The sequence below is a fragment of the Haliotis rubra genome, unplaced genomic scaffold, assembly GCF_003918875.1.
Source record: "Haliotis rubra isolate DU_JTF1 unplaced genomic scaffold, ASM391887v1 Scf29, whole genome shotgun sequence".
Classification (NCBI taxonomy): Eukaryota; Metazoa; Mollusca; class Gastropoda; order Lepetellida; family Haliotidae; genus Haliotis; species Haliotis rubra.
Window position 1 is genome coordinate 75,758 of NW_025766957.1, and position 19,702 is coordinate 95,459.

A 19,702-nucleotide genomic window follows, 5' to 3' on the forward strand; every position below is an offset into this window, starting at 1 on the left:
AATCCACCTTGATGAAAATATGGACAATGATGTTCAGTATATTAGAAATCAATAAAATTAGAAATTTAAAACCTGTCTAAAACTACTAGTGTATCACAGATATCAAAGTAAAACTAGCATGAAACACACAAGACGATATCATTAAAGAGAACAATGCAATATAAAAACAGGCTATAGATTGCCAACAACTGAAGGTAGATCACCATACTCGAGACCATGGGGACTTACAGTACATTTGCTTCCTTCATAGATTCTGGCTGGATTTACATCATCCCCTCAGCTGTTGGCATATTTAGACAAACTAGCCATACATTAAAATGACACATATTCTACGATTAAATAATTGGGAAAATTAAATGTATTTTGAATGTTTTGGGACTTACGTACCCTCTCAGGAGCACCCCAAACGAACAGAAGTGAGTACTCAAGCATCATTAGGCCATACTATCCACTCGCTGCCCTATGTTCGATACAATTCCCGATTTTGTCTTGTTCCATAATAATGTTACAAGGCTCATTTTATTTTCTTGTTTTTTTGCCTTGTCTCAGGAATGTGACGAACCGTTAGGCAGGATTCTATCACTTTAGCTGGAAAAGAATTATGCTCTCTGAGTCAAAATATGTCAATACAGTCGTTGAATAGAAAGTTATCCACATTTTATATATCTAAGACCCGGAGCTAACATCATTGATTGAACATGTACCCATTAGAACTCGGGTAATTACAGACAGGTAATTGAGATCGGCATATCAGGTACGAAAGAATAGTTTGATCAACTGTTTGTTTTTCTCCAAGGAAACTTGCAAACAGAAAGCTAATAACCATTGAAAATGCATCTAGTTATCTGCTTATCTGCAGCTCGAATAGATGATAGCTGAGGATACGGTCATCACCTTTCCGTTGAGACTTGTTCGCTTACTGATTCCATATTCGAGATGAACATTTCCCTATGGGAGAAGCGGAATACAAGTCTGTATTAACAGTGGATTTTATTACATTCTTAACATAGGCATGAAGATGAGATTCAGCATCAACATCATTTCAGGTAAATATATTAATTACATTACAGTTTCATACCATCACCTAACACTTTGGAAATGGTTTCTTCAAACTGAGTTTGTCCATACGCACGTTTCGTGGCCATGATAGAACACATTTAGATTGTTTCATGAACCGTCTGTGCTCAGAAGAACAGAAAAAAACAGTTATCCAATTTGAACTGAACACCTTCATCCCCTGCGACTTGTTGAGTCGCGCCAGCCTCAAATACTTTGTTTCACATTCAGGCTGGTGCAAAAGTAAATCTCGTAGTTGATGTCATGTTACTGAAGTTCAACTACCTATGGGCTCGCCACTATCACCAATCCTCACTGCGATATATATGTCAGACCTTGAAGAGAAAGCCCTCCTCACATCACCTGCCGTTAATGTACGTCCTATGGGCCTGTGGCCTTTGACTTGAATGAATATACATATTACAACATTCTCGCTACAAACCAATCAGACTTTACCAAACGCAAGATAACTGAAGGAATTAACATCAAACGATATAGACCCTTGATTAATAGCGCTCAAAGCTACTTTATTCCCATTGCTTACCATGAGCTCTTAGATCAACCCTAGCCCCCTGAACGAGCACTCTGCTCTCTGTGTAATACTGGCTACCACCGGCTTCTATGTATATCCCCATAATCCTCTGTTACCCCTTTATGTGTTATCATCACGTTGTCAATCTCGTATACATTCTGCTCTCTGTGTATCACTTGCTTTCACTGGCCTCTGTTTATCCCTGTAATCCTCTGATCTGGTGTCCCCCGCCGTGATGTTGCTGGAATATTGCTGAAAGCGGCGTAAAACTATACTCACTCACTCACTCACTGTAATCCTTTGTTATCCCTTTATTCGTTATCATTATATTGTTGTTTTCGCCTCAACCTTGTTAATTAGTCCTCTGTTGTATATATACCACCTGTACTCTCCCTGTACCATTCATACTTGAAAACGCTACAAGAACCTGAATCGAAATGTCGTGTTCTAGAATAAAAGAAGTTGTCATCCATATATATACTCTCCCAAAAAGGATACGCATATAGGAATTTCAACTGTATTTTTATGTTTATTTTAAAACATCTTGTAGGCTTTATGAGTTAATGAAATATAGCGAAATTGCACACTGGGAATGCAGACTTATCCGTCTGTGGCACCAACTCGAGGAAAGTCAGTTTGAGTGTCACAGGGAGACGTGTGGTGGCGCTGAAGTCAATACCTCGTGTGACCACCGTGGGCATCCAGAACTGCACGGCATCGCCTCGGAATCGAACGAATAAGTCTCAGAATCTCGTGTTGCCCAATCGCAGCCCACTCTGCCTGTAGTGCATGTGCGAGTTGCTGAAGTGTCTGGGGCTGAGGGTTACGGCGTCGCACCCGTCTGTCCAGGGCATCCCACAGATGTTCGATCGGGTTTAAGTCCGGTAATCTTGAGGGCCAGGGGAGCACATTGATGTTGTGGTTCTGGAGGAAGTCTCTAGTGTGACGTGCTGTGTGGGGCCTGGCATTGTCCTGTTGAAACAACTCCCTCTGGCGATCAATGATTGGAAGGAGGTGTGGGCGTAGGATTTCGTCACAGTACCGTTGAGCTGTCAGGTTGCCCTGGATCATCACCAAATCACTTCTCCTACGGCAGGTGATCGCTCCCCACATCATAACACTGCCCCGGCAGAATCTGTCCACCTGGGGAACGCAAGCGTCGGCGAAACGTTCACGTCGACGTCTGTACATCCGCATTCTTCCATCGCGGCGTTCCAATAGAAATCGTGATTCATCACTGAACCAGATTCTACGCTAATTCGGTAGGTTCCAGGCCTGAACGTTGGTGGACCATTGTACTCGATGTCGACGATGTTGTTGTCGAAGCACAAAATAAGGTCTTCTGGCACGTAAACCAGCCTCTAACAACCTGTTCCTGACGGTCTGTGCAGCAAGTTTCCTCAATCCGGGTATTTGTCGAGCGGTACTGGTCGCCGTAGCTGTTCGATGACGCAGGTGATGTACCCGGATGTAGCGATCCTGCGCCGCAGTGGTCGCTCGAGGTCGCCCACTACGAGGGCATCTGCTGCCGCATTCTGCCGGCGATATCTCTCCAAGAGCCGTGAAATGGTGCTTTGGTGAACATTCATGCGTCGGGCAACTGAACGTTGAGACTGGCCAGCTTCAAGCAAACCAATGGCGATATGACGGTTGGCTTCACTTAGACGTGGCATTTGGCGTTCGTCAACAATATTCCAAATACAGTGAATAATCGACAGACAGCGATCAACCTTTTATACCCATCATTGAGACTATCTGATCCCCAACTTTCACGTCCATTGCATGTGAATTGTGTATACTGTGACACTACACGCCGAAATTGAAAATCATGCTGTTAAATACGGGTATTTTACGGATGGTGCGTTTTGTTGTGATGTTTCAAAACATAAACACCTCAGGACTCATAAACAGAGCAAAACATTTTGTAAAATGAATCACGTTTTACTTCATTGCTACATGAAATTGCTATTTTCATTATGTGTTTCTTTTTTGGGAGAGTATACTTGTTCTATCTGATTTCGAACTTCAAAAATGCCACTCAAAGAAGTCATGGGTGGAGATTGTTTGGTATCTCGACTCTACAGATCATTATTTATACAGCTGGAACATTGCTAATGAAGGTTTCTGCAACCGTTTTTAAATCGACCTCAAATGTCACAACGCAATCGCTTTGTACATGGCAGATCAATTACGGCGATGTGTCTAGGACTAATCAATGGCGTCACTGGAAGATCATGCACAAAACTCGATATTCCTTCTTCGGCAATGTTATCTGTGTAGTGTAAGTTGATTAAATGTATGCCTAATCATGTAGCGTGTAAAAGAGTTGAGATATTGACGACTAACGATGTGAAACGTCGTCATGTCGACACACAGCTTTGACAACAACACAACAAGGTTATTTATATTTCGCCTCAAACGTCAAACCTATGACATGTGACCGCCTCCGTGGTGTAGTGGTTAGAGCGCCCGCCCGGAGAGCGGAAATTCGCGGGTTCGATCCACGACCGCGTCATACCAAAAGACCAAAAGATGTTAAAATATGGTACTTATTGGTCCCTGCCTGGCGCTCGGCATGAATGGGTACAACAAGGACTGGTCAGCTCGGAGTCAGCATAATGTGTCTGAATTGGGTATTCATGTTTCACTGCGGCATGGTATCTCAGTGGGATAGCACTATAAAACCAGCTTAAGTCTGGGCTAGTACAAGCAGCCGCACCTACACATACACACGCATGCACGTCGTAATATAAGCGAAATATTCTCAAGCACGACGTTAAACCCAATTTCACCTCACCTCACCTCAGCTATGACATGTTCAAGCTATAAAGAAATGTGAGGGCACGAGGAATGAAACAGAAGTGTGTTGGGTACAAGTTCTGTTGCAACACTCATATATTTAATTCAAAGAGTTTAAGGATTTCTGTTACAAATTGTGCCATCTGATATTCTTCTAGGCTTTTAGTATTGAATAAGATATCGAGTAATATCGCATTGGGTCTTGTAAAGTACGTCCTGTGAAAATATGCTATATACAGACCATGTTAACTGATAGTGATATTCGCTAGTTTGGTCACAATTATTACAGCGAGAACAAATTCTGTCGTCCAGTGGTATATTTTTCCTCTTCTGTACGTAATCTATGATAAGTTGATCGTATTTCAATGATCAGGGTTTAAGCTTATTGGCCAGTAAGTAGGTTATGGCACTTCGCGAGACCCGCGACAAACAACGGTCTAGTAAAGTCGTATTTGGCGGTCGCGCAATTTGGAACCAGAACTAGCTCTTGAATATACGCTGGTCACTGGAAATCCATTCTCTTCCCACAGAGGTTACTTGTCATATCTTCCTACGAACCTTTGTTCTAATATGGCCCTTTCGTGGTGCGAGTGTTCAGGATTCGTGATTGGTTGCAATCAGATTTAGTTGTGCAATCAGCGACGTTGTTTCAAAAGTGATCATTCGCAAGGTCTCGGCAATTTCCGTATGCTTCGGGAAAACTAGAACCTCTTCCCCTGCGCACTCAGTCATGTAATAGCGGATCAATGGCGTCTCCCTCGCCCTCGTTGACAATGGACAATCTAGCCATTAAATGCCTTGTGTGTCACATCAACACAAGTACCCGGCACAGGAGGGATGTTTGTGGCCCCATTTTTTCTTGTATTAGTCAGGTTGGATCTAAGTCGATGTTACACGTGTTCTGATTGGATAGACAGAAGGGAGATAATTCGTGTTGCGATTTTTTGCCACTAGGTGATTTTACGAGAACTGGGAAATATGGCCGTATTAGAGCAGAGGTTCGGAGGAAGATATGACAAGTAACCTCTGTGGGAAGAGAATACTGGAAACCTGGAACCGGAAGTAAGCTGGGCCCCCGCCTCGCATATCGCAAGTTGGTGCGCGCAAAGGGAGCCGGGAACCAGCTTAGTACCTGGAGTAAAGCCTCGCGAGACGTACAGGCCCTGTAGCTTTCTGTGTTTTATATTCACTTTAACGGTAGAGTACTGTTAGTGTTGTCCATTACACTTTTCCAGGTTCTTCGTCTGGCTCTACATATCAATGAAACCTTGTTCAGTCACACTTTTCAAAGTGCCTGATCCATCAAATTAACTTTGACATATTACACCCAGTTATATTTATGTTTACAAGAGTCTGTAGACAACAGGTCAGAAACAACACTTTGCAATGTCGTTGGTTTAATGGTTATGTTATCATAGAACAAAATATCAGCATTGTTTGTTTAATTATGTCACTATTGCTTTATTAAATAATAACTGACAGTCTATAGGTATATCAAGATTATCTATGCTAATACTATATAATAAATGCATTGTTCTTTAGATTGGCAGTCTATAGGTAGATAGGACAACTTAAAATGATGAACAACTTCTTTATTCAGGTGAATATACAAGTTGTTCATCCATAGAGTTTATCCTTATCTGATTCACCAACTTCTAAATATGCCGCTCAAAGATGTATATAGGTATATCAAGATTATCTATGCTAATCATATATAATAACTCCATAGTTCTTTAGATTGAGCTACTAAAGACATTTGGCTGCTAAAATACTTCCAGTCCGTTTCTAGAGAAACTCAGATACTCAAATTTCGTCCACTACTTCAACTATCCTAAACATAATATTTTTATTATTTCTTAAGTAGTATAGGGAATGGGGGTTCTGTGACAGGCCGATTAAGAGCGTCATTATATATCTATTCCGCTTCCAGCCCCCAGTATAAATTAACGATTTCGAAGCAGAGACACCATTCGATGCACATCCCAGACCCCTATAGGAGCCTTAACATCTGTAGGGTACCATGAGTTTCGGCAACCCCAGGCGGGAACGAGGACTGCAATACGTCCCCAAGCCGCAGACGGTGCCGGATGCTAAGCAGCCACCAGTTCCCAGTCATAGAATGGGGATTCTGTGACAGGCCGACTAAGAGTGTCATTATATACCAATTCCGCTTCGAGCAGAGACACCATTCAATGCACATCCCAGGCCAACTAAGAGCACTAATTTCACCACTCAGTGGTTTATGAGCGTGTGCCCGTACGCGTAAGTCGTGACGCCGTCGGCGGCGATCCACCGTTTGGTGTCCATGGGCGACAGCGACGCCTTGTTGAGGGTGATGCCGTAGATGTTGTGTTTGTCGCTTCTCAACGCTGCTCATTCGGTGTTTGAACGCCTTATTCTTGAACAGAGCTTGTTTGAAGAGGACGCTTGATGTGTTGTTTCACCACGCATTTCTTGACCCCTTTGCCTTTCGGATCTCACCCTTGTCAGCTTTCAAGATGGAGTACATCTTAGGCCTCAAGCCGACGTATTCGGCGATGGGTGTGCCCGCGCATTCGTCCTTCATCTTGCCAAGGACCTTTTTGTTGATCGTGTTGTGTAGGGCATGGTCCTTGGGGTAATCGCTGGTGTCGTACAGGTGTATGTGTTTTGCCATGTCCTCATACACATCCTCGGTGTGTATATCTAGCAACAAGGAATCTGTGTCCGTGTACAGCAGCCCACATCGATCACCGTATTGCTTCTTGAGCCGGTTGTAGTAGAAATCATACATGAGATGTTTGGACAGGTCGAGAATGCTCATCCCCACGTAGACGGGTCGGTTGAGCTTGATGTGACTTTTGTTCATGTGCAGCACCGCCAAGTCGCTATCGAATAGCTTGCTTCGCTGAAGGCCGGGCTAGCGATCAGTTTCCTGAGTTTTTCCTCCTGCTGCGATCGTATCGAGTTTGACCGCCACCCGCTTTCTCAGGTTCTCCATCGCCTTACCAAACACCGAAGTTGTTCATGAGCTTATACAAGTTCTTCTCGAAGTCACTGGTGGCCAGCTTTCGCAGGTCCGTGTTCATTCTGATGTAGGGCTCCATCCAAGGACTTTGGTCAAACTTCAGCACCCTATGAATTTTGGTCAGTTTCATACCCAACGATAGGTACAGCTGCAGGTTGCGATAGTGCACGACATACTTGGTCTTGTTCATCAAGTTCGGGACGAGTTTTTCCACCCGAGCCAGGGTGTTCTCACCCAACAAGTCCCGCTGATAGTCGGACATCCAGTCTCGCAGACCATCAACCGCTCGGGGCCAGCGGTAGCTGTTGTGAGCAGCGCAGCAATGCCTCGATACTCCAGATCCACTTCGAGGATGTAACCCTTCCCCGAATCCGCGCGATGCTCGTGATATCGATCTCATCGTCCAACCACTCAAACCCACCCGTAGGCAGAGACTGACTCATAGCCCAGCCGCACAGGTTGTTGGCGCCTAGGTAGAGGAGATGATTGGTGGGTTTGCTAGAGTCGTAGCCTTCCACGCACGTATTGTTGGCTCTTGCGCACCGCTTGGCGCCATGGAAATCCCACCTCGTAAGCCTTTCTCGATGAACAGGTGCATGTCGTAATCCGTGAGCAATTCCAGCTTAACTCCGGTTTCTTCAGCAGCGCATCCCACGATAGACCGGGCTGGTGTAGTACCATGCAGGGTCGAGTTGATACTGTTTCAAACACGCCCTCCTAAACGTCTCGAACACATCGGGCTAGCAGGAGCACGTCCGCTCTCAAGTACAGGTCGTGGTAGTCACCCAGATTCTTACATCCCAGTTTCTCCCACACGTTCTGCGCTGCGGTCGTAATCGTCCTGGGAGATATGGGATTCGGTCAGGTTGCTGTAAAACCGGTCGATGGGAGGTAATCGGGTCTCATCGAACTTAGACCAATCATCCATGTACTCAGATAGGGTACACACCCTTCCTCATCAGCAGGGCCGAAGTCTCGGCGTTGGTGTGCCGACCAGTGATGGGGAAGGTGTCATTGGCCTTGACCAAACTATCGAGCGATGACAGGAGGAACTGAGCACTGTCAATGAATCTCAGACGGTTGAGCGAGAACGAGATGTATTTTTCCATGTTGTTGGGGATGCACTTGATATCACCGTCCACCTTCGAGATGGCCTGCATGATCAGGTGGGCATCGTACTCTCTCAGATTGTGGAAGACCACGGGATGTTGATTGTTTTAGGGTTGATTCTAAGCTGGAGATTGCACGCTATGGGCGGCACCTCGGTACCGGGCCGGTGATGTGGCAGTGATCTCACAACATCCCCATTCAGCGCCCCTGACATATGTGGCAATTCTCAGCACGCTTTGTGGCTACTTGGTCCTTCGGCGTCATGCGCATGGGGCAGCGTGTACAGCCTTTTCCTAATGATTTTCTCTTCCTGTTGCAAACACATCAGGAATCGCTCGCCGCCGCTTAGACCTCGGTAGATGACTGGAGCGCTTCGTCTGTCCATCGCATCGACGACCACGCACCAACCCGCAGGCTTGGTGTTCTTGGGTCTTGCACGTAAAACTTTGCTCAGTGTTGGGCACGCCGTGGTCGACCTGCTTTGATGAGGGCTTCAAAGTCTGCGTAGATCATGTAAGGCACAGGCATCTGATGTTTGTGGTTGGTGAATTTCAAGATGTTGTCGCCTTCCTTAGGCATGTCAATTCGATCGCCGCCTCTCCTACACCTAGGCAATCCCCTGGTGTGCTTGCAGCAGGTCGGCTCGCGTAAAACCGCAGCAGACATCGCTCGCAGAAGTGTTTCTTTTCTGTGCATCGATTGATCGCGGCAAACAGCCGCTCAGATTTTTTATTGCCGTGGTAGTGATACTGGCCGCCTTTTCGATGAGGAATATATTGGTTCTACGCGACGGTTTTATCACCCACAGGGCTTATCCTATGCACGATGGTTTTGTCGCCTTCGCGGGTCAACACACGCTGACGGCCACCTTGTTCTGCTTTTCGAATTGCTTCCCAGTAGGAGATGGGTGTTGCCGCTCTACACCCGTGAAGTCGAACCCGGATTCTTCGATCGATGGATAGCTGGAACGCCTGCCCGGATTGCCCGTTGGTTCATGCGTAGCAGCTATGACCGCCACCACCGCACAGTAATCGTTAACATCGCCGCCTTGGGTTTTGGGGTTAACGAGGGCCTTTTTAGCCTTGAAATGCTTGGGCACCGGTATGTGCGACCCACCTTTGAGCGGCATGTAGTTCGCTATGTCGAGATAAACGGTGTTGATTTTGTCTACCACCCATCCAGAGCCCATATGGGTATATCTCTCCAACGACTCTTGTATTTTCTGCAACGATGCGTCGATGGAGGATTCAATCAATTCTGGTTGGGTTAGGGCTTCCTGTTTGCCTCTGAAATAAGGTGCAACGTACTCAGTACTGCCGTCCGTATTCTGTTTTTGGAGCTCCATTTTCATCGTTAGTTGGTACTTGATGCTTTTCAAGTCGCCTAGTTCTTCGCGGAGTTTACTAGCGATGGGGGGTTTGACTGTACCGGTATCGATATTGGAATCAACCGTCATTATCCAACCCCGAGATACTTTACCCACGGCGCGCGCTCGGCCTGCACAAATCTCAACTCGACTGGCCTGGTGTCTTCCAGCAAGGTGATCAGCTCGGCTCTTCTCATGCGGGAATAACCCTTCAATCCGCGTTCTTTAGCACGGAGTTTGAGGTCTCGCACGGTAGGGGGGCTTGGTATATTTCATATCGAGCAAGGTGAGCAGTTGGGGTTTCCTAAGGCGGGAATAACCCGTCAGTCCACGACTTTTGGCGAGAGCTTTGAGTTCGATGACAGTAGTCATGGTGTATACCATATGCGGAGCCACATGTCTAATAGGGCGTTTTCAATGTGCAGATAACCCTGTCAGCCTTCAAAAAATGAAGCGCACCTTAAACTTTCGTCCTGAGCAGCCGGTTACGTTCGTTGAGGTAGTCTTTCTTCTTATCGTAAATAAGTTGGTTTCGAACTACGTCCCTTCCATGGTCTTTGCACAACCCATAATGTCCTTTGACCCCTATGCCGCATACTTTGCAAACATAATTGACATGACCCTTTCTCACACAGTGGGCATGCGAGTGGCAATATTCAGTCATACAGCGTTTGCCGCAGGTTGTGGGCTTGCCGAGCAATACCCATTTGCAATAATGAGTTCCCACGGGCCACATGTTGTATACCTTATGCGGAGTCAAATGTCTAAATGAATGTTACTACATATGAAAGGGGTCCGGGGTTTGGGGTTTGGGTGTTGCTGGCTTGTCGGCCGGTGTGTGAAAGGGGGGAAACTGGTTTGCTATGCTTCCAGGTCTTGTGGATGACCTTCCAGAGTAATACGGCAGCTATCGAAACATAGGTTAACTTTTGGGCTGATTCTACCATCTCCCGCACCTTCTGGATACCCAGACGGGTGTCTTCTTGTTCCTCTTCTATTTCTTCCAGGACTTCGTCATTGTCATCATCCTTGTCCAACCTCGACAGGATGTCAACCAACAAATTCGTGGTAGTCGACGATGTATTCGCGGTTTGCTCCACACGAGTCTCGAGACTCCCCAGGCGATCGTAGAAGTCCTGGATGGTTGGTAACGTACTACCAGGTATTGTTACTTTCGATCTATCCCGAGTCACCTTTTGTGGTTCGTCGACCGGCAACGATACTTGTTGGTTGTCGCCTGGCAACGATACTTCTGGTTCTTCGATTGGTGGTATGGTTTCCTCGATCTGATCTCTCCATATGTCGTAGAGTCTTGTGGACCCAATACCGAAGCGCTTTTTGACCTCGCTTGCTGGGAGCACCCCTCGAAGGGAGCGTATTTCTTGGATCTTATCCGAAGGTAAATCTCTTTTTGGTGGCATGGTTGTTTTTCCTGGGCATATATATACCCATACTTCCTATATACCTATATGGGGATCCCAATCCTCTCCCAGGAATCCCAATCCTCTCCCAGTAATCCCAATCCTCCCAGGAATCCCAATCCTCCCAAGGAATCCCAACCTTCCCAGGAAACTCCTAGCAATGCTTATCAAATGCTTAGCAATGCTTAGCAATGCTTAGCAATACTTAGCAATGCTTAGCAATGCTTAGCAAATGCTTAGCAATACTTAGCAATACTTAGCAAAACAAGCAAACTTCTAGGTTCTGTCTAGTGTACCCCAGTATGTCTAGTGTGCCCTAGATTCCCATATAGACAATATTTTGCGAATGTAGATATACTGCGCAACCAAATGCCTCCAAAAAGACAACTATCACAATACCAAGTGGAGGAGATTCGCAAGATGCGTGGAAAAGTCCCAGCACAAGAAACGAGACAACGATTCGGCATCGGTTCCAATCGACTACGCAAAATATGGAATACAGCCCCTGGAGGGAAAGCGTCGACCCCCAGCACAGACGCAGCCACTAGCGAGGCGTCTGCCGGCAGCGTATTGCCCGCTGCAGAGCCGACTGTGCTCCCCGTCCAGGACTTCTATGAATGCTTGGGGAGGCTCGTGTGGAGAAAACTGCGGTGATGTGGTGTACATCGAATGGTGTCTCTGCTCGAAAACGTAGAGGTGCATGGGCTGTACATCGAATGGTGTCTCTGCTCGAAATCGTAGAGGTGCATGCCAGGGGTTTGCGTTGTACATCGAATGGTGTCTCTGCTTGAAATCGTAGAGGTGCATGGGCTGTGCATTGAATGGTGTCTCTGCTCGAAGCGGAATTGGTATATAATGACACTCTTAGTCGGCCTGTCACAGAATCCCCATTCTATGACTGGGAACTGGTGGCTGCTTAGCATCCGGCACCGTCTGCGGCTTGGGGACGTATTGCAGTCCTCGTTCCCGCCTGGGGTTGCCGAAACTCATGGTACCCTACAGATGTTAAGGCTCCTATAGGGGTCTGGGATGTGCATCGAATGGTGTCTCTGCTCGAAATCGTTAATTCATACTGGGGGCTGGAAGCGGAATAGATATATAATGACGCTCTTAATCGGCCTGTCACAGAACCCCCATTCCCTATACTACTACCCTAAATACTGATTTTACATTTCACTTCAATAGGGATATTGTAGCCGTAATTGATTTCATTCCAATATATAAATTATTATACGTCGAAGGTACATAGACAATTTGACTATAACCAAAGGGTATTAGAGTATTAATATCAAGCCATGCTCTAAACCTGATCGACCCGTGAAGATCCGGATTAGAACTGATCTTCAGCAACCCATGCTTGTCGACTAACGGGATCGGGTGGTCAGGTTCACTGACTTGGTTGATACATGTCATCATATCCCAGTTACGTAGAATGATGATCATGCTGTTGATCACCGGATTGTCTGATCCAGACTCGATTATATACAGACTGCCGCCATATAGCATGAATATTGACTAAAACTGATGAAAGAAATTCGCAAAATAACGACACAATACGAAGTTAAGACTGTAATATCCACTATCAAAACAAAAATATTCACTGATGAAAATATCATCACCTTCAACAGTATCATCAAATTCGGCTTTTGAAATACCAATTATAGAAAATAACAAACAAAACTATCACCTGGCAGATTCATGTATTCACTTGTACTGCGAGTTGCTCATTCACAAGTTCACAGAAACAGACAGGTGCCATCTTGAAGAACCACTTTTATTCCATACACGTATTTTTTTTAGGTCTTCTGACTTCGAAGTCTCGGTCAAAGTACCTGTAGTGCCTGACGTATATTTTGTATTAATTGTGTGCCACCTTCCAGCGATACTGTCTACTTTAGCCGTCATTTGATCAGAGGTTCTCTGTATATATTTCAAAAACATTTCATTTACCTTTCATCTTTAGGAAATACAGTAAGCAATACACCCTTAAGTTAATTCTTTTCATGTACTATTAAAGGTAATAAACCATATATAAAGTGTATATATATGTTTGGCTCAACAATCCTCTTAGCTGCCATTGCGTTACAAAACGTACCCTTTACCAATGAACATGTGGTGATCTGTGTCATTCGCGATCAACTGTTCATCCGGCTTCGTAAAGTCGAATAGCAGGGCATGATTAACGTTGGCATAGAAACCACTGAAGCCTGCAGCCTTGCAAAGACAGCGATGGTTTTGGTAAGAGTATGCTCGCCAAACTGCGCGTGAGCACACCAGACATCTGTTGTAGTGTACCGAAGTGGTCGAAGGTAAAAAGCCTACAGGACCTGAAAATGTAGACAAATTGTATGCTAAACTATATAGTATTCGTTTTAACGCTTGAACCGTTGTCTTAAGACTTGAGAAAACATTGCACAATGCACTGTTATTTGTAATGGGAAGGTTTTTTTCCGTGTGCTTTTGCTAGTTCTTTAATACGGTATGTGCATTACAAAATTGTCTCTTCACAACCAAAGTCAAATGCAACATTTTAAAAATGTCAAAGTATGGCCCAATCACAGTGATAAATGGTAGACGCCAAGGTCAAAACAGATTCCGACTGACATAAGACAGAGTAAATATGAAAGCTGCATGTATAGATCGAATTCAGTACTTCAGAAAATCTTTATATTTATAATCAACGTTCAATATCAATTATCCATGTCTATTGCAAATTAACTTCAAATGAGTAAAAAATTGTTGAATTTTATTGAAAGTGGCAGACTATCAATATCTTACTTTAGATTCATGTACCTGTTGTGTGCACAAACCAAGCATCTCTCTGACTGCTCGTTGGTCTGAAACACCTTCACAGGTTTACGGGCGAACTTCCTGTGTTTAAGACCAACCCTCCCTTGGACATGCCTTCCTCTTCATTCACGTTTGGCATAACCTAAGTTGCGATGTTTCGCCGACCCGAAAAATTCTATGCCCGTCTCCTGCCCTGAGAGCCAAATTCAGGCCAATAAAATAGATCAGGGTGTCACTGATCTGTTGCGGAGAATCGGCTCCTAAAAGAGATTTCGCCCTCAAAATATCCTCTTGCTCCTCTGGTATCACTTTGACCTGTCGCTTTGTGCTTCCTGCCTTGTTTCTAACCAGTGACTTTATTTCGGCATGTAGCAGCCTACTTAGGCCTTTGTAACGATGCTCTGTGAAGACGTTAATGGAATACCATTTGTTTGGATATAGTACTGCAAAGAAGTGAGAAACAGAGTAACCGCGGCATTCTGTCACGTTCTGCTTTCGAAACTCGGCAATAAATATCATTGAAGTTCAGATCATGTTCTTTCAAAGTCTACAGGTCAAGTCTTTTTTTACATTGAAATCACGTTTTGTCTTTCTTCACTTCAAGAATTGAATAGACACTCTGCATACATACTCTCGTTTTAAGTTTTTGTCGATTCGGGGTTGCTTAGTGTCTCTCTTTGACGGCACTGCTCCCTTTGTGGGGTTCTTTGCACGGGGGCTGGAATCTATGGCGCCAAAGCGCAATTTGTGTTCAATTTCTTGGCTAGCTAGAAAAGGTTCAGTGTCAAATGCATTTTGACACTACCCCAAAACAGAATTCTTCTTTGACGTTCCCTCAATGTAATCTCATCGATGCCTCATTGATAGTCGAAGTCTCAAATTCATCATATATTGCAACACCAGCAAGGATAATGTGATGTTTTTTGGGGTCAAAATCAGATCATCATAGGAATCAATTCTTTATGCTGACAGAAGTGTTTTTCCCCCTTTTAAACCTCACTATCTATAGATTATTCATAACGGGTGCGGATTCATTTTTCAGACTTTTTAGTACTTTTAAGGTTCACTGGAGTCCAGCGCATCGAACGAGCCCCCTACACATGTAGCCCTATACCAGTGGTTGAACCTTGGGGAGAATGCTCTCACTGTTCCCAGACAATCTTTGATTTGTGAGATACACCCTGTTGTTGAAACTCTTTGGCCTTTGTAAGTTCCTGAACAGGAATCAACCCCCAAATGACTTGAATTTCTACTATCCTGGTGCAAAGACAGCTTAATCCAAAATATAATAGTTGTTAGCCTCTCTCTCTGCATGAAATGGGTGCCTCCCATAGGAAGCAGTGAGTGGAACAACGCTTCCTGTTTTCTTCTGGAAACACATGGAAAACTCAAAACAGCCATGATATAATGTAGATTTTATGTACGGTTCAATAGCTCTATTTCCTTTGAATATTCTTTTCGTTGCGGGTTCCAGGCCAAATCCAACCATTTTCAAGTGTATTGATTTCTATTCATCAAGACAGTACCACGGGCATGTATGGATGAATTTGTTAGAGAATTTTGGAATAAATGGGCATTTTTAACAGGGATTATGGTGGATCACATGTTTTTAATTTACGGTTGAAACCTCATTGATCTGGTATACTGTGATTGATTGAGTTTAGTTTTACGCCACACTCGGCAATATTACAGCTATATGGCGGCGGTCTGTAAATAAACGAGTCTGGACCAGACGATCCAGTGATCAACAGCATGAGCATCATTCTGAGCAATTGTGATACGATGACATCATCACTGGTCCTGGCCTACTGTGAACTAACAGTAATGCATATAAACCACTTATTTGCAATTGTTTAAACCAGTTATGGATCATGCGGATGAATATTTACTGACAGATTCAAAGAGTTATTTAACTGCTGTCGCCGTGTTTGGAAGGCGTTTATTCAGGATCTGAGTTTACAATTTACATAGGTTGATCAATTGTCTATGAAGGTAGGAGTGTTTGTTTCCAATGACCATCAAGAGACTTACGTCTTAGTGTTTGCTGATGATATAAAAAAAACATTCAGTGGCAGATTCTTCATTTCAGTTTCAAAATAGAATTGCTCCTCTTGAAAATGCCAATGGGTGAGTGTAGCATTCGTAACTGTAAAAGTATCATATGCAATAAGAATACAAGTATTAGTTTGTCATCTATTTCTGATGTATTTCAGTAACGTTTCCGGGGACAATGGTTCACACTAGTGGTGGTCCGATTAATTGAAATAATCGAAGATTGGTCGTAGTGACTAAACGACCAAGCAATCGATCATAATTTCTCATAATCGAACACAAACAATTCTGGAACACTTGTTTTCATTAACAATATTTTTCACATGGTAGGTTTTGTCTGTTACATTTCGTAAGCACTACAAGCTCGTTTCAAGTCATGATTGAATTTATCTTAGTGATTCCAAGAAATTTATGTTCCTAACATACTAGTCATCCTTTAAAAATGTGAAATTTTGCCCCAAAAACCCCAGAAGAACTACATTTTTTCCCTTATTTTAATGTGCATTAGCATATTATTTTCGATGATTGATCCGTAGTAATGAACCAATCATCAATTATGATATTTTAACCAATTCCCAACACAAGTTCACACCACCTTAGCCCATTCGAGAGTAAAGTCAGTAACAAGCTCAGTTGTCAAATTTATTCTAACAATTTTAAATATTCATTTATCACACACAGCACAGTACAGTACAAAATTTATAATGCAAGACTACTTCCAAAATACATAATGAAATGGATGATGTCATTTAAAAATGACCCATCGAAGATAGTGATTTGAACTGTGTATCCCTTGCGATTTATCCCACAGCATCAAAAGGGATATACAATGGAGGATCCTCACCCCTAAATACATATTGGTGTGTATATATGTTAACACGACATAGTCACAATATAACCTGTGGAGTGACAACCCTAGATGGATGGATGGATGGGTGAATGGACGGCTTATCAGCCCTCGCACACTGAGAGTTGCGCTTAAGGCTTTGGTGATTATTTTATTTCGTTGGTTGTGCGATGCTTAACATATCAATCGTCATGTGGTACATGGTGGTACTTAAATCTCTTTTACAGGTTTCTTCTTACTAGTCTGTGGTTCCTCAACCAACATCAACATCATTACAACCGGAAACCGCACAGTGTATAACGCTCACGACTACGGCGTTGACGTCAAGAATATCTCGTCGATTCTCTTCCGTGTCAAAGGGTGCACTGACGGTAGGATAAATCTCTTTGAAGGTCCTAACTTTGCCCCTGCCAAGAATGCAGATATTTTGCTCGGTGGTTGGGCAAATCGGAAATGTTCAATGCTTCCTTGCAGTGGCTGTACAACTCTAGAATCAGAATGGGTCACCTCCGTCTTGAATTGTAACGAGATGAGGTCAATGTGGGTCAACTGGACTGGCAGGTTGCTTAGCGTGGGACACGGGGCTTATGTTGGAGAACACACCTTCATGTCTACCGAAGAGGAAAGAGATTTTGATGTCCAGTATTTGGGAGTTGGATCCTCTTATAATGACGTATTTGACTGGGAATTTGGTAAGTAGAAAAAGCACAACAGTGTGTCCAGAGGCAAGAGTTGTGTAGAATTACCTTGAGGTAAAAATATATTTTGAAATGTGTTAATTTCTCGAAGGGTTTGATTCAAAGTCATCATATTACGTAAACATTTGGCGACTTATGCCCTAGTCAACACCGGGTTCTATTCAGAACTGTTTATCTTTCTGAAATCAATCAAACCATATTATATGAACAAAGCCTATTACAATACTGTAAATAGCAAAGTCGGAGATACTTTGGTTTTCAAAAATTGCAGAAAGCAGAGTTGACAATCCAGCAATTGTAAACCTTCAAACTAATGTTGCAAATTACACCCGAAAACTGGTATTTAACATCCTGGTACCCTATCCACAAAGCTTTCGTAGCATTACATCATTCGCAAGCCAATGGGGGTGGGGGCTGGGGGTGTGGGGAAGGGGTGGGGGTGTTTAGCCTAGTGGTTAAAGCGTTCGCTTGGTACGCCGAAGACCCGGGTTTGATTCCCCACATGGTCACAATGTGAAGCCCATTTCTGGTGTCCCCCCGCTGTTATATTGCTGGGATATTGCTAAAAGCGGCGTTAGACCACACTCACTCACTCAAACACTCGTAAGCCAATGATGTAGTATAGAGTTACGGTAGGTCGTAACGTTACGATCGCTTTGTGGATCGGGACCCTAAATGAGAACATATTTTTGACCTTAGTGTGCTTTGTTTAGATGGCAACGCCGGGAATTACTTTGAGCGGGTGGTGCCTTATGGTTGGAGTACACGCCAAACGTTGTCTTCAGTGACGGCCTCCTCTATGGTAAACTGCATCAAAAGTTGCCAAGGCAGGATCAGCTGTAGGTCAGTCAGCTACCAGAACACGACCAACACCTGTCAGTTATACTTTGAACGATCACGATCCGTTGATATCCAACCTGACAACACTTGGGAAACATGGACGGAGAGAAACATGTGAAAGAAGCTCTCGTAGTCAACACTGGTCCTTCAGACTGATACACATGTCCTGGTCTTCTATTCGAGGAAGAATCAAAATTAAGATTATCTTTGTCAACTGCTGTTACAATACCTATGCTGTACACACATCATATGTGATGTCATGTATGTATTACATATTCTAAACGGTCCCTAGATTTTCAAAGGTAGAACCTGCCAGACCCTGGAACTTTCTCAAAGAACGTGCTGTAACAATTTACCATATTTTACAATGTGTAAGCATGGTATTGATAAGCCGTCACAATTCAGTGGTAGTGTTAGTGTCATGTTTACTTCTCCCACTATCTTGCAAATTACAATAACTACAAATAAAATAAGCTGCATTAAATAAGGTGGCGGCGAAGACGTACCAGTTGTGCCAAATATGACACGAATTTTCCCCAAACAACCAACATGGCCTGAGTACCAACACGGAATGGTCCAAATTTGTCGCGAACATGGAACAAGTGTACAGAATTCTTCAAAGAGCAGCTGAAAAACTTGGATCTTCAAATTGCACAGTACATGTTTGGTTATTGTTTACCACTCATCAATGTTCCATCTATATGACGGTGGTCACCTGTGTGTAAATAATCTAGTCTGGACCAGACAACCCAGTGTTGATAATGTGAGCATCGATCTACGCATTTGTGGTATGAAGATGGATGAATCAAATCCGTTACCCTGACCACCCGATCATGTTAGTCGCCTCTTTGGACAAGCATGGGTTGCTGAAGGCAATACTAACCCAGGTCTTCATGCCTAAGTTCATGGGTGTCCACACTACCGGTGTTCACACTGTTCTTCAGCTAACACGTTGTGATGAAGGAATTACATTATAACGAAATATTACGAAAACTAGATAAATTACAAGTTTGGGATAAGGCGATAAAAATGCCGGTATACTGCAAGTAGTGAGTGAGTGAGTGAGTCTAGTTTGACGCCGCATTCAGCAATATTCCAGCTATATGGCGGCGGTCTGTAAATAATCGAGTCTGGACCAGACATTCCAGTGATCAACAGCAGGAGCATCGATCTGCGCAATTGGG

The 19,702-nt window shown here is 43.9% G+C and overlaps 1 protein-coding gene across 1 annotated transcript; it reads left to right on the forward strand.

Annotated features, from left to right (window-relative positions):
• Positions 1 to 865: 865 nt before the first annotated feature.
• Positions 866 to 19,251, forward strand: LOC124281766 (C3 and PZP-like alpha-2-macroglobulin domain-containing protein 8). Its single transcript, XM_046717740.1, has 3 exons — positions 866 to 1,046; positions 17,208 to 17,672; positions 18,392 to 19,251. The coding sequence occupies exons 1-3, from the start codon at positions 1,013 to 1,015 to the stop codon at positions 18,634 to 18,636; spliced, it is 744 nt and encodes a 247-aa protein (XP_046573696.1). The 5' UTR covers positions 866 to 1,012; the 3' UTR covers positions 18,637 to 19,251.
• Positions 19,252 to 19,702: the final 451 nt, after the last annotated feature.